The 12,958-nt window shown below is 39.2% G+C and overlaps 1 protein-coding gene across 4 annotated transcripts in view; it reads left to right on the top strand.

The window, feature by feature from the left end:
- Positions 1 to 12,958, top strand: part of PLD1 (phospholipase D1) — a 176,356-nt gene that overhangs the window by 89,391 nt on the left and 74,007 nt on the right. For all 4 annotated transcript variants that reach the window (XM_015236431.3, XM_006200801.4, XM_031679998.2 and 1 more), the window contains exons 9-11: positions 1,607 to 1,759; positions 4,340 to 4,489; positions 5,164 to 5,247. In XM_015236431.3, the coding sequence (XP_015091917.2) occupies positions 1,607 to 1,759; positions 4,340 to 4,489; positions 5,164 to 5,247 (387 nt within the window). The remainder of the gene's footprint in view (positions 1 to 1,606; positions 1,760 to 4,339; positions 4,490 to 5,163; positions 5,248 to 12,958) is intronic.

Genomic DNA, 12,958 nt, shown 5'->3' with positions numbered 1-12,958 from the left:
TCGATCACTCCACAACTGCAGGTAAATATGACGTTAGACGCCGCTTGACAAAGTTGCCATTTGTTTTCACTTTAAATCAGTCCCACCCTTTCTCTCTCGCTCTTCCCATTGTCAGTGTCACACCTTTCATCTGCATCTTTACCACTGGATGTGTGGTCCTAACCTTATGGATCTGTTAGAATGCAGAATCTTAGGCCCGCCCCAGACCTACTGAATCAGAATCTGCATTTGAACAGGGTCCCCTGGTGATGCATATTGACACGAGGTGTGAGAAGCACTGTTCCCTATTGTTGCAGTGACTTGCTAACCTGCTACATACAGTACATCCCTCTTTATCCTTCATACTTTCTTTCTAAAACATAGTTCCTGATTTATTGTCCCACTGCCTAGCAGGGGCATGAAGATTCCCTTATTTAATAAGTACCTAGGTCTTGGTAGAAACACTGGCCTTTTTAATGGATATGCATTGGGGCCTGGAAATCTACTATTTTTTTTTTAACAAACATCTCAGGAGGTTCTGATGATCAGGCAAGTTGAGAGAACACTGGTTCTATGATATAAAGTCGGCCTCCTTCACGTGGCCTTCAAACCCTCCTCAGTGTGGCCTTTGCCCATTTCCTTCCCCCTGCCCTCATCCGCCCATTTTCCCTTGCTGCAGCCCAGAAAACCCTCGCCTCCCCGGACGTTCTCCCAATACCTGCAGCGTTTCCACACCTTAGCGCCTTTGCTGACTCCTCCCTCCGTGGGGGATATACATCTCCACCACCCCTGTGGGCTCTGCCTGAGGGGTTCCTTCCTGGCCTCACTCAGACATCAGCTTTTTGGGAGAATGCCATTAGCCCGTTCTCTTAGTGAGAACTAAAGACCCCTCCTCCTTATGCACCTCCCTGTTTGCTTTCTTCTCCTAAGACCTGTCCCACTCGGGCTGGAACTGTCGCTGTTTGTGCCCCACTGGCCTAACTAGCTCCTTTGAGAACACATCTGATTTGTCTTTGTGCCATTTCTACCTCTGCCCTAACTCCCAGCTTATCACTGTTTTTTTCCATCACGAAGCACTTACACGTATACTGGATTGAATGCACATACACTTTGGAGAGATCATGTGCCCCTGAGCATCATTTATTAATGGTCCTTAAAGCCACAAATGATTTGAAATGAACAAGAGAGTATGTAGAGCACTGGGTGCTTCCTGGATTTTTAAAAGGGGGATTTTACTTACCAAGAGACTTATTTGCTTCTTTGATGCTAGTTTATTTTAGCAAACACCAACCCACTCCATTTTCCCAACAGCCATGGCTTGTGCTGGGCGTCCCGTGAATACGACCTGCCCACGTCAGGGCCTTTCTTCCAGGCTTTGCCATTAGTGTTTAAAGAGCTAATGAATGGTCTCGAATTGCTTGGTGCCAGCACTTCTTAGAAAAACATAATAGAAAGATTTTTTATTTTTTTGTATCAGTGATTTTTTTAAGAAAATAAATTCCCTTGTGAAATATAAAAGCATGTCTGCTGTCTGCTAGAATGTGTACTTCAGACCTGTCATAATAATTTGTTCCTTTTGTTTCCATCGTTCAGTGCAACGTTAAAACTGCTTATTTCCTTCTCACAGGTGGTTGATAGTGAAGGACTCCTTTTTACTGTACATGAAACCAGACAGCGGTGCCATTGCCTTCGTCCTGCTGGTAGACAAAGAATTCAGAATTAAGATGGGCAGGAAGGAGACAGAGACGAAATACGGACTCCGAATTGATAATCTTTCAAGGTAGAAATTACAAATACTTTAAAAAGACTTCTCTGGAAAACGGAGTTATTCTCCCAACCTTAAGTGAAGAAGAAGGCAAAATAATTTCGATGTTAGAAAATTGTGATTTAGGACTCATCCCCAATCAAAAGAAATGAAACTACTTCTGTTTGCACATCATATGTGCAAGAATCAGAATAAATGATCCCGTGTGTCACACTGTATGCCTATTTTAACAAAATATATGCCTGTTTTAACAAGACTCACTACTCATTAATACCGATTTTACCCAGCAAATAAATTAAGGAGTGATAGTTCGTATTTTAAGAAGTAAAATTTTACTTTATAAACTGATATCCTTTAATTAACAAAACATGTAAAAAGCAGTTTGATTTACAAAAATCCTGTTTACACACAGATTTTAAGAAAGATACTGTGAAAGGATACTCAAGTGTACATTTACTATGGATTTTATTAGCGAGTGTGTGTGTGTGTTGATAAATATGTTTCTTTTTGGCAAATAATAGTTATACAATATATGTGTATTTTTGTCTATATATATTTGTCTCTATAAAGTTCAGCCTGATGTCTATGAATATATATGCATTTCTCTCTACATAAACTCACTGATATAAAAACATACATATTTACATATAAATATACTACTCCTACTAATATACACTTGCACGTGTGTTTGTGTACTTGGAAAAAAATGCTGAGCTTCCTGATCTCTGACAATAAAAGGTTCAGGATTGGTTATTAGAAATGTGATGGCGCTGCCATCTCCCTCCTGGTACTACGTTCCTGTTTCCTAAGGACCACAGACTTCAGGCTGCAGTTCTCATTGGTCACGGTAACAATTACTTTACTGGCTGTCTTATCTCCATTTCTTCCTCACTCATCTGTACACTGTTGCCAAATAAATCCACAGAGATGCAGGTTTCTTCTGCTTCCTCCTTGGTATAAGTGGTCCTCCTCATTTTATCAAATAAACCCAAACTCCTCCATTTATAGCCGAAGGCCTTTTGTCTCTGTGCCTTTAGTTGCACCCTCTCCATAAGGCAGCCTCTCAGGTCTTCACCATCCCTTCTCACACATTTTATTATGGCCTCTTCACCTTTCCTCTTCCTATTTCCGTCTTTGGAATAGTTTTTTTTTCTTCACTCTGATTCACGTCCTGTGACAAGACCTCTGTTTGTCACTTATGTCTTCCACAAAATCTTTTTCTCATAACTGGTTTCCAGAGGCATTTCAGCTCAGCTGGAGTTAGTACTTGCGTGATGGCTCAAGCCCCGGCACTGTCCGTGCCCTCTTGGGCAGAACCCGCGTCTCCTCTGCCACTGTGTTGGACATGCCTCTCTGCTCCCGGCACCACCACACCCCAGAACATTAGCCACCCAGACAAAAGCGCAAGCATCAGTCTTTGACGTATCGAGGGGACCAGTTTGGACATCTCTAATCCTTTTAAATAATGATTTTAGGGTCTGTGAATATAGCGCCTTCCCTGCTTCTCATCGTGATCATTGCGTTTCTCCAAAATGGCAAACTCTCCCTCCTCACTTGCAGTCCTCTTCTTATATTGGGGGTGGGTTTCTCCCTGAATGGCAGACAGACTGCTGGCTCCAACACCTTCTTTGAATAACTTATTTTCACCTGTTGGTGGTGGTCACCAATTCTGACATTTGACATGTGATAATAACTTTTTGTAATCTCCTGCTTTGAATTTTTTTTCAGCACCTATAAATCTGTAACCATGTGGGGTAATCTAGTCACTGGAGATAGAAAAATCCAATGCAGTCTGGCTTACGTCAGAGGTAATCATCAGCCACGTTAGGCACGGCTGATTCCAAGGTTCAGCCTATGTCATTGAGGCACATTTTCCTGGCCCTTCTCAGCTCCATCTCCTGTGCATCTGCTCCATCCTCAGGCTGGTCCCCTGGTGGTAGCAAGATGACTGGCCTCTTACACTCAGACCAAGTTCAGTGGAAGGGAAAGAATCTCTTCCTGGCATTTCTGAGCAAGTCCTTGGATTTGTTTTCACTAGTGGGTGGAGTTGGCTTATGTGCTCAGCCCTGAACCGGTCTTTGGGATCAAGGGCTGGAAGGTACCGTTTTGTTGGCTTTGGTGAACTCAGAGTAGGGAACGGATTCACCTCCTAAAGCACAATCAGGATGTTTCCAGAGGCCGAGGGAATGGACACCAGGAAGCCCAAAGGGAAATGTCCTCCCCAGGAGCCAACAACTCTCTAACACTTAGATGCAGGACCTTACCTCACGCCTCTCCCACTGTCCCCCTCACAGCCCGGCACTGCTAGCTGTAAGCCTATATATAGTAGGTGCCTTTACACACGTTTGCATGAGTGAATGAGGGAATGAGTAACCTGAGCGTTTGCTTTTGCTACATTGAGTATACCTTTAAATCCTGCCAAAAATGTTCAAAAGTCTGCTCTTTTGACATGAGTAAGGTGCTCTTTGCCTAAAACTTCCAACTTAATGTTTGCTGCAGTACCAAACAAAATGGGATATGGTTAATTTTTAAATTGTTTAAAGAGATAGAACCCAGAGTGACCATTCTTTCCCACACTTTGCTTTTCTTTTGAAGGACACTTATTTTAAAATGCAACAGCTATAGACATGCTCGGTGGTGGGGAGGAGCTATAGAAGAATTCATCCAGAAATATGGCACCAACTTTCTCAAAGATCATCGATTTGGGTCATATGCTGCAATCCAAGAGAACACTTTAGCTAAATGGTAAGATCTTTTTGCTCTAAGACTGTCAAAGTAGTCGTAACATTTAATATTATGGTGGTCTGGAATCAATTTTTGAAGCTGTGAAAAGATATGCATTATACTTAACAAGGGCCTTTCTTTATAGGACGACCTGAGCATAGATTTGTTTTCCAATTTTTGCTTTTACAGTGAACTTTAGATAGTTAACTTCAGATTTTGAAGTTTGATTTTAAAAGCTAACCTCATACATTTTCTTAGTGATGCAAAAGAAGGTTTATTAAAGTCATTAGCCATAATATAAGAAAGAGGATTTACTTGCTAGATATTTCTTTTAAATAAAATCCAGCTTAGCATGTTTTTCTACCCATGAATTAGAAACTGGCCTGCTTTCAGTCTCAGAAGAACAACCACGTATGAGTTCAACAGGATGGAAGAGTTCCATCTGACCCCATCTGATGGTGAGACCCATCAGTTTGTGATTCTCTCACAGAGAAGAATCAGGTTGCCTCCTTCTCTCTGCTCACTGCACTTCCTGTATAGCAGACCGAAGGCATTGCTTTCAATCCTTGTTTTCCAAGTATATAAACTGGCGATTTTGCGGAGACTTGAGCAGTGGCTTCCATCTTTTGTTTTGCAATATGATAGATGTCTTTCTTTTTTCCATTTAAAAAATGAAACAAAAACTTGTCTTTCAGGTATGTCAATGCCAAAGGATATTTTGAAGATGTGGCAGATGCAATGGAGGAGGCAAAAGAAGAGATTTTCATCACAGATTGGTGGTTAGTATTTGTCCCTGGGGAGTTTGTTTGGAGGTCTCTGCATTTTGGAATGTACAGCAGTGTTATGCTCTTTCAGAATCGCACATTATGAAAACCGGCAGTACTCACAGATGGTGTGGCCGAAGTCTCAACACATTAACTGTAATAGCCTCCAGTGAAAGGTCTTTTCAGAACACCTGGCATCCATATATATTCTTAAAATATTTAACTTGAACAATTTTGTTTTTGTCTTTCCATTTAGAAGCAGATACTCAATATTCATTTTAGTAAAGATTATGTTGCAGTGCAAATACAGGTGTAGATGTAATGGAAAATAAGCTTCCTTGAATGTCTTTCCTCATATTGGTTTATCTGTCACCAGGTCCAGTGAATATACTGCTTCTGAATTTTCCCTTTGAAACTGAAATATTTCCATTTGCTATTACTATTAAAATGTGCTTGGTAGTAACTAGGCGGTCAGCTTTTTTTGGAGATCCATCAGGTTTCAACTTTCTGACCCCCTTTAAAGTCATCCATGAGAGTTATGATGATTATTAGAGCCACTGGAAGTCTCATATCTAAAACCCATTAGCCCTTGGGAAATTTTACTCCTGGAGTTGGTGTAGACTTTGTAGTCTGACATAAGTCTCAATTACCCATCTGTCTAGACGGTGAAAACCCATTGCAGATGCTAACATTTGCTACAATGGAAATATTGAAAACGTCTAAAATATGTTTTCCTTCTAAGAACTTGGGTGCTTGAAATGCCCCTCCTTTTTCCCTATCCTGTTTCCTTCCAAATGCTTCCTTCTATATGAGCTGTGGAAATACCACCATAACTCATTTCCTCCTAATTCTAGATTTTGGGGGGAGGGGAGAGTAATTAAGAGTGTCAGCTCATCTTCTGCTGCTGTTTTGCCTCAGTGGTGTGGAAATCTGTAACTCTAGGGCATGTTTTCCCAACCTTGGCACTACTGACATTTTGGACCAGATAATACTGTGTTATGGGGGATTGTTCTGCTCATCGGGGGGTATTCAGCACCATCAGCATCCCTGGCTTTTATCCACTAGATAGATGCCAGTAGCAAACTCCCAGTCTTGATCACCCAAATATCTTAAGACATTGCCAGATGTCCCCTGGGGAGCACAGTCCCTCTTGGTTGAGAATCACTGTCTGGAGTCGGAGGATAAGGTGTGTGATGCTCAGCCTGTCTATCGTGGACCTATTTATTCTCATGTTTGTGGAGGAGCTTAGTCTTGGCTTCATATTCTTGCCACATTTTGTCTCTTTAGTCAGTTACCAAGAATGAAAGTTTCATACTCAGGAGCTATTTCTTTGGTTGAATACTTTCTAAACACTTACTAGAATGAATTCAAGCTTGGTGTAGTACGTGTATTCCTTTAAAAAGTATTTCTGAAAGTTTTACAAGGACATGAAAGAGACTGAAAATAGTGTTTCCACTGAGCCCGTATTTTCATGTTTACACAAGCAAATAATACCTCTTTTCAAGGTTCTGAACACTAAAGTACAAACTCTTATTCAAACATCTAAAGAGATGAAACCTTGAATGTTTTCTCTTCTACTGTCAGCAGGAAAATGAATCAAGAGGCTGTTTCTTTTTCATGATGTGCTAGGATAATATCTTATTGCAACACTTCCTTTGAAATAAAACCTTCGCAGGAACCTCCCTCAAAACAAGTGAAGAGAATTCCTGTCATGCAAGTATATTACAAAAGAGAGCATTCAGAAGTTTACTACACCCTGACTTGTCTGGCTCTGAGGAAGTGAAATGCACAGTGAGAGGATGCACATGCCCTTTAGGAGCTTCTAAACTCACTTGAGAGATATCATATACTTAAGCAAAAACTGTTCGTCGGTTTCTAAAACCATTAGTATGCAAGCAAAGGCAGATAGAGTGAAATGAGAAATAACCTGGGACCTAGAAGCACTGAATTCCTTTGTGAATTCATTTAACCACCCACCCATTCATTTAGTAATTTATTCACTCATTAATTCCAGACCTGTTTAATGAGCAGCTGCTGTGTGACAGGTACTGAACTGGGCCAAAGGCACAAAAAGATGAGTGAGAAGCTGCCCCTACGCGGGAACAACAGACAGTCAGGAAGTCGTGCGTGAGACATGGGATTGGGGCAAACTCAGTGGTGAGGGTCAGCATAACAGAAGGCGTGGGGGCGGGGGGGAGCACAGAGGAAGGGGCAGTGACTGAGCCTGAAGGAGCTGAGAAAGCTTCACAGCAGAGAACGCTGGCCCAGGTTCTGGGGGATGGAGCTGACAGATGAAGACAGCTGACTGTTTTAGGCAGAGGGATAGCCAGGACCAAGGCACAGAGGGGTGAAAGAGCTCAGCAGTTTTGGAGGAGGGTAGAGGTGGTGTACTGCTTAAGCATAGTATCCTTTGGGATGGGGGGGTGGAGACAACACTCAAAAGATGGGTTAGAGACAAACTGTGTTCGCTGGTGTGAGCCCCAAAACGAGGCTGGCCACCAAGGTGTGGCTTGCAGTCCGCTGCTGTAACTTGGGACAGATCCACATAGTGTGGCTTAGCACAGCTTCTTCTTAGTGGTGGTGAATTCTGATTCCCCACTGGCCAGCAGGGATGTGTGGAGCAAGTGTGTTGAGTCTTTGCCCAGACTGGTTCCTTGTGTGGCCTGTTGGTGGTGGGGGTGCAGGTGGGGTCTGCCACAGTGTCTGTACTGAGTCTGTGCATTAAACGGGTCTAAGAGAGACAGGAATATTAAAACTGGAGAATAAAGAAGAAGAATAATAAACCAAGATTTTTAAAGAGGGAGTTTATCAAAGGAAGAGAAACAGAAGCGAGATCTCCTTTGGGCTTGGAGACAAAGGCTGTAAAGTTCAAAAACAAAATCAACATTTCATTATTGACTGGCTCACACACTCAGACTATTCTAAGTAGAAGAACACATTTAAGTTGATTTTAATGTTATGTTTTTCATAAGGTGTATTGCAATTCTTTAGTAATTATTTATTTTAAAAATTTAGTGTCTCTTTTAATGTTAGTGATCCCAAAGGGTATGTAGTAGTATCTCATTGTGGGGTTTTTTTAATACTTTTTATTGAGTTATAGTCAGTTTACAATGTTGTATCTATTTCCAGTATGGAGCACAATTTTTCAGTTATACATGAACATACATATATTCATTGTCACATTCTTTTTCACTGAACTATCACAAGATCTTGTATGTATTTCCCTGTGCTATACAGTATAATCTTGTTTATCTATTCTGCATATGCCTGTCAGTATCTACAAATTTTGAACTCCCAGTCTGTCCCTTTCCACCCACCTCCCCGTTGGCAACCACAAGTTTATATTCTATGTCTGTGATTCTGTTTCTGTTTTGTATTTATGTTCTTTATTTTTAGATTCCACATATGAGCAATCTCATGTGGTATTTTTCTTTCTCCTTCTGGCTTACTTCACTTAGAATGACATTCTCCAGGGACATCCTTGTGGCTGCAAATGGCATTATGTTGTCAGTTTTTATAGCTGAATACTATTCCATTGTATAAATATACCACCTCTTCTTTATCCAGTCATTTGTTGATGGACATTTCAGTTGTTTCCTTGTCTTGGCTATTGTAAATAGTGCTGCTATGAACATTGGGGTGCAGTTGTCTTTTTGAAGTAGGGTTCCTTCTGGATATATGCCCAGGAGCAGGATTCCCGGGTCATATGGTAAGTCTATTCCTAGTCTTTTGAGGAATCTCCATACTGTTTTCAACAGTGGCTGCACCAAACTGCATTCCCACCAGCAGTGTAGGAGGGTTTCCTTTTCTCCACAGCCTCTCCAGCATTTGTCATTTGTGGACTTTTGAATGACGGCCATTATGCCTGGTGTGAGGTGATACCTCATTGTAGTTTTGATTTGCATTTCTCTGATAATTAGTGATATTGAGCACTTTTTCATGTGCCTATGGGTCATTCGTATTTCTTCCTTGGAAAATTGTTTGTTTAGGTCTTCTGCCCATTTTTGGATTGGGTTGTTTGTTTTTTTCTTATTAAGTCATATAAGCTGCTTATATATTCTGGAGATCAAGCCTTTGTCAGTTTTATCTTTTGCAAAAATTTTCTCCCATTCTGTAGTTTGTTATTTTGTTCTGTTTATGGTTTCCTTTGCTGTGCAGAAGCTTGTAAGTTTAATTAGGTCCCATTTGTTTATTCTTGCTTTTATTTCTATTGCTTGGGTAAACTGCCCTAAGAGAACATTTTTGAGATATATGTGAGATAATGTTTTGCCCATGTTTTCTTCTAGGAGGTTTATTGTATCTTGTCTTATGTTTAAATCTTTGATCCATTTTGAGTTTATTTTTGTGTATGCTGTAAGGGAGTGTTCTAGCTTCATGGATTTACATGCTGCTGTCCAGTTTTCCCAACACCATTTGCTGAAGAGACTGTCTTTATTCCATTGTATATTCTTGCCTCCTTTGTCGAAGATTAGTTGACCAAAAGTTTATGGGTTCATTTCTGGGCTCTCTATTCTGTTCCATTGGTCCATATGTCTGTTTTTGTACCAATACCATGCTGTCTTGATGACTGTAGCTCTGTAGTATTGTCTGAAGTCTGGGAGAGTTATTCCTCCAGCCTCTTTCTTTTTCTTCAGTAATACTTTGGCAATTCTAGGTCTTTGATGGTTCCATATAAATTTTGTTATGATTTGTTCTAGTTCTGTGAAATATGTCCTGGGTAATTTGACAGGGATTGCATTAAATCTGTAGATTGCTTTCGGCAGTGTGACCATTTTAACAATATTGATTGTTCCAATTCAGGAGCATGGGATATCTTTCCATTTTTTTTAATCTTCTTTAATTTCCTTTATTAATGGTTTATAGTTTTCCATGTATAAGTCTTTCACCTCCTTGGTTAGATTTATTCCTAAGTATTTTATTACTTTGGGTGCTATTTTAAAGGGAATTGTTTCTTTACTTTCTTTTTCTGTTGATTCATCGTTAGTGTAAAGAAATGCAACTGATTTTTGAACATTAGTCTTGTAACCTGCTATCTTGCTGAATTGTTTGATTAATTCTAGTAGTTTTTGTGTGGACTTTTTAGGGTTTTCTATATATGGTATCATGTTATTGGCATATAGTGACACTTTTACCTCTTCTTTTCCAGTTTGGATACCTTTTATTTCTCTCTCTTGCCTGATTGCTGTGGCGGACTTCCAAGACTATGTTGAATAGAAGTGGTGAGAGTGGACAGCCTTGTCCCAGATTTTAGTTGGAAGTTTTTCAGTTTTTCACTGTTGAGTACTATGCTGGCTGTAGGTTTGTCATATATACCTTTTATTATGTTGAAATATGTTCCCTCTATACCCACTTTGGTGAGAGTTTTTATCATAAATGAGTGTTGAATTTTATCAAATGCTTTTTCTGCATCTATTGAGATGATCATGTGGTTTTTGTCCTTTCTCTTATTGATGTAATGTATTACATTGATTGATTTGTGTATGTTGAACCACCCTTGTGTCCCTGGGATGAACCCCACTTGGTCATGATGTATAATCTTTTTTATGTGTTGTTGGATTCTATTTGCTAATATTTTGGTGAGGATTTTTGCATCTATGTTCATCAGTGATATGGGCCTATAATTCTCTTTTTGGTAGTGTTGTTGCCTGGTTTTGGTATTGGGGTGATGGTGGCTTCATAGAATGAGTTTGGGAGTATTCCCTCTTTTTCAGTCTCTGGAAGAGTTTGAGAAGGACTGGTATGAGTTCTTCTTTGTATGTTTGGTAGAATTCCCCAGTGAAGCCATCTGGTCCTGGACTTTTATTTGTAGGGAGGTTTTTTTATTGCTAATTCAATTTCATTTCTAGTGATTGGTTTGTTCAAGTGGTCAGTTTCTTCTCGATTCAGTCTTGGTGGACATTATGTTTCCAGAAATTTGTCCATCTCCTCTAGGTTATCCATTTTGGTTCCATATAGTTTTTCGTAATATTCTCATATGATATTCTGTATTTCTATGTTATTTGTTGTAATTTTTCCATTTTCCTTTCTTATTTTGCTTATTTGTGTTCTCTCCTTTTTCTTCTTTGTGAGGTTGGCCAGAGGTTTGTTGATTTTATTTACTCTTTCAAAATACTAGCTTCTGGTTTGATTGATTTTTTTCTATTTTTTTTTTTAATCTCTATTTTATGTATTTCCTCCCTGATCTTTATTATTTCCTTCCTTCTGCTGACTTTTGGGGTTTTTTGCTCTTCTTTTTCTAATTCATTTAGCTGATAGGTTAGATTGTTTATTTGAGATTGTTCTTTTTTGAGGAAGGCCTGTATTGCCATAAACTTCCCTCTTAACACTGCCTTTGCTGCATCCCATAAATTTTGTGTGGTCGTGTTTTCATTTTCATTTATCTCAAGGTATTTTAGTGTATTTGATTTTTTAATGTTAGTGATCCCAAAGGGTATGTAGCAGTGGTTTTAATTTACATTAGCAACATCTTTTCACGTTAAGCGTATTTTCCTGTGATTTTTGGATATTTGTTTAGCTTTTTTGGAAATATGTTCAAATCGTATTTTTTTCTCTTTTTTTTTTTGGATTGTCTTCTTATTACAAAATAGTAGAAGATCTTTATCCATTCTAGTTACAAGTTGCTCCATTTCATTCTGGCCTGTGTTTTCTGATGAGAAGTTCACATTCATTTTGAATCACTGTTTCCCTCTAAATGATGCATTGTTTTTCTTTTAAGTGCTTTCAGCATTTTCCCTCTGTCTTTAGTTTTCAGCAGTTTGATTATGGTATTTGAGTTTACTCTGTTTGGGGTTCATCAAGCTTCTTAAATCTGTAGGTTTATGTCATTCATCAAATTTGAGTAATTTTCAGACATTATTTCTTCAATTTTTTTTTCCTGCATTTCCCTATTTCTCCTCTTTCTGAGTCTCTGATTACACAAATAGTGTCTTTTAGTATTGACCCACAGGTCTCTGAGACTTTCATTTTTTTCCAATCTTTTCTTCTCTTTGTTATTCAAATTAGATAATTTATCTGTCTTGAAGTTCACTGATTCTTTCCTTTGTCACCTCTGTTCTGGTACTGAGTCTATCCAGTGAGTGTTTGTTTGTTGTAGTTGTATTTCTCAGTTTGAAAATTTCTCTTTGGTTCTCATCTATATCTTTATTTCTTTGCTGAGACTTTTTGTCCATCCATTCATTTTAAGAGTGTTTACCCTTACTTATTGAAACATTTTTACAATATCTGGCAAAGAATTACATTAAATAATTCCAACATTTATGCCATTTTGGCATTGATATTTGTTGAATGACTTTCCTCCATGTTGAGACTTTTCTAATTCTTTGTATGCCAAGTAATTTTTTATTATATTCCGGAGATTTTTAATATTATGACTCTAGGTCTTATTTAAATCTTATGGAGAATGTTGGTATTTTTGTTTTAGCAGGAAACTGGCTCATTTGGGTTCATGCAGAATGTTCCAGGTAGCTTTCTTCTGTGTGTTTTTAATGTCAGCTTTATTTTCAAAGCATTTGCAGTGCTGTTCAGATCTGTCCCCTATATACTCCACCTAGCAGCCAGACTGGGCAGTGGTCTATTTCTTATTTCAATTCTCAGATTCTTTGGTATAATGTTTAAGATCAAATCCATGAGCAGCTTGGGAGTGAGCTAGAAGTTCATAAACAACTTTATAGTGTTGCTTTTCTGAGCTCCTCTCTCTCCACAATCTACCCACTACTCATGGGTTGTC

Source organism: Vicugna pacos, chromosome 1, assembly GCF_048564905.1.
Source record: "Vicugna pacos chromosome 1, VicPac4, whole genome shotgun sequence".
Lineage (NCBI taxonomy): Eukaryota > Metazoa > Chordata > Mammalia > Artiodactyla > Camelidae > Vicugna > Vicugna pacos.
Note: the sequence above shows the minus strand (reverse complement) of the source record. Positions and strands in the feature narration are given on the sequence as shown.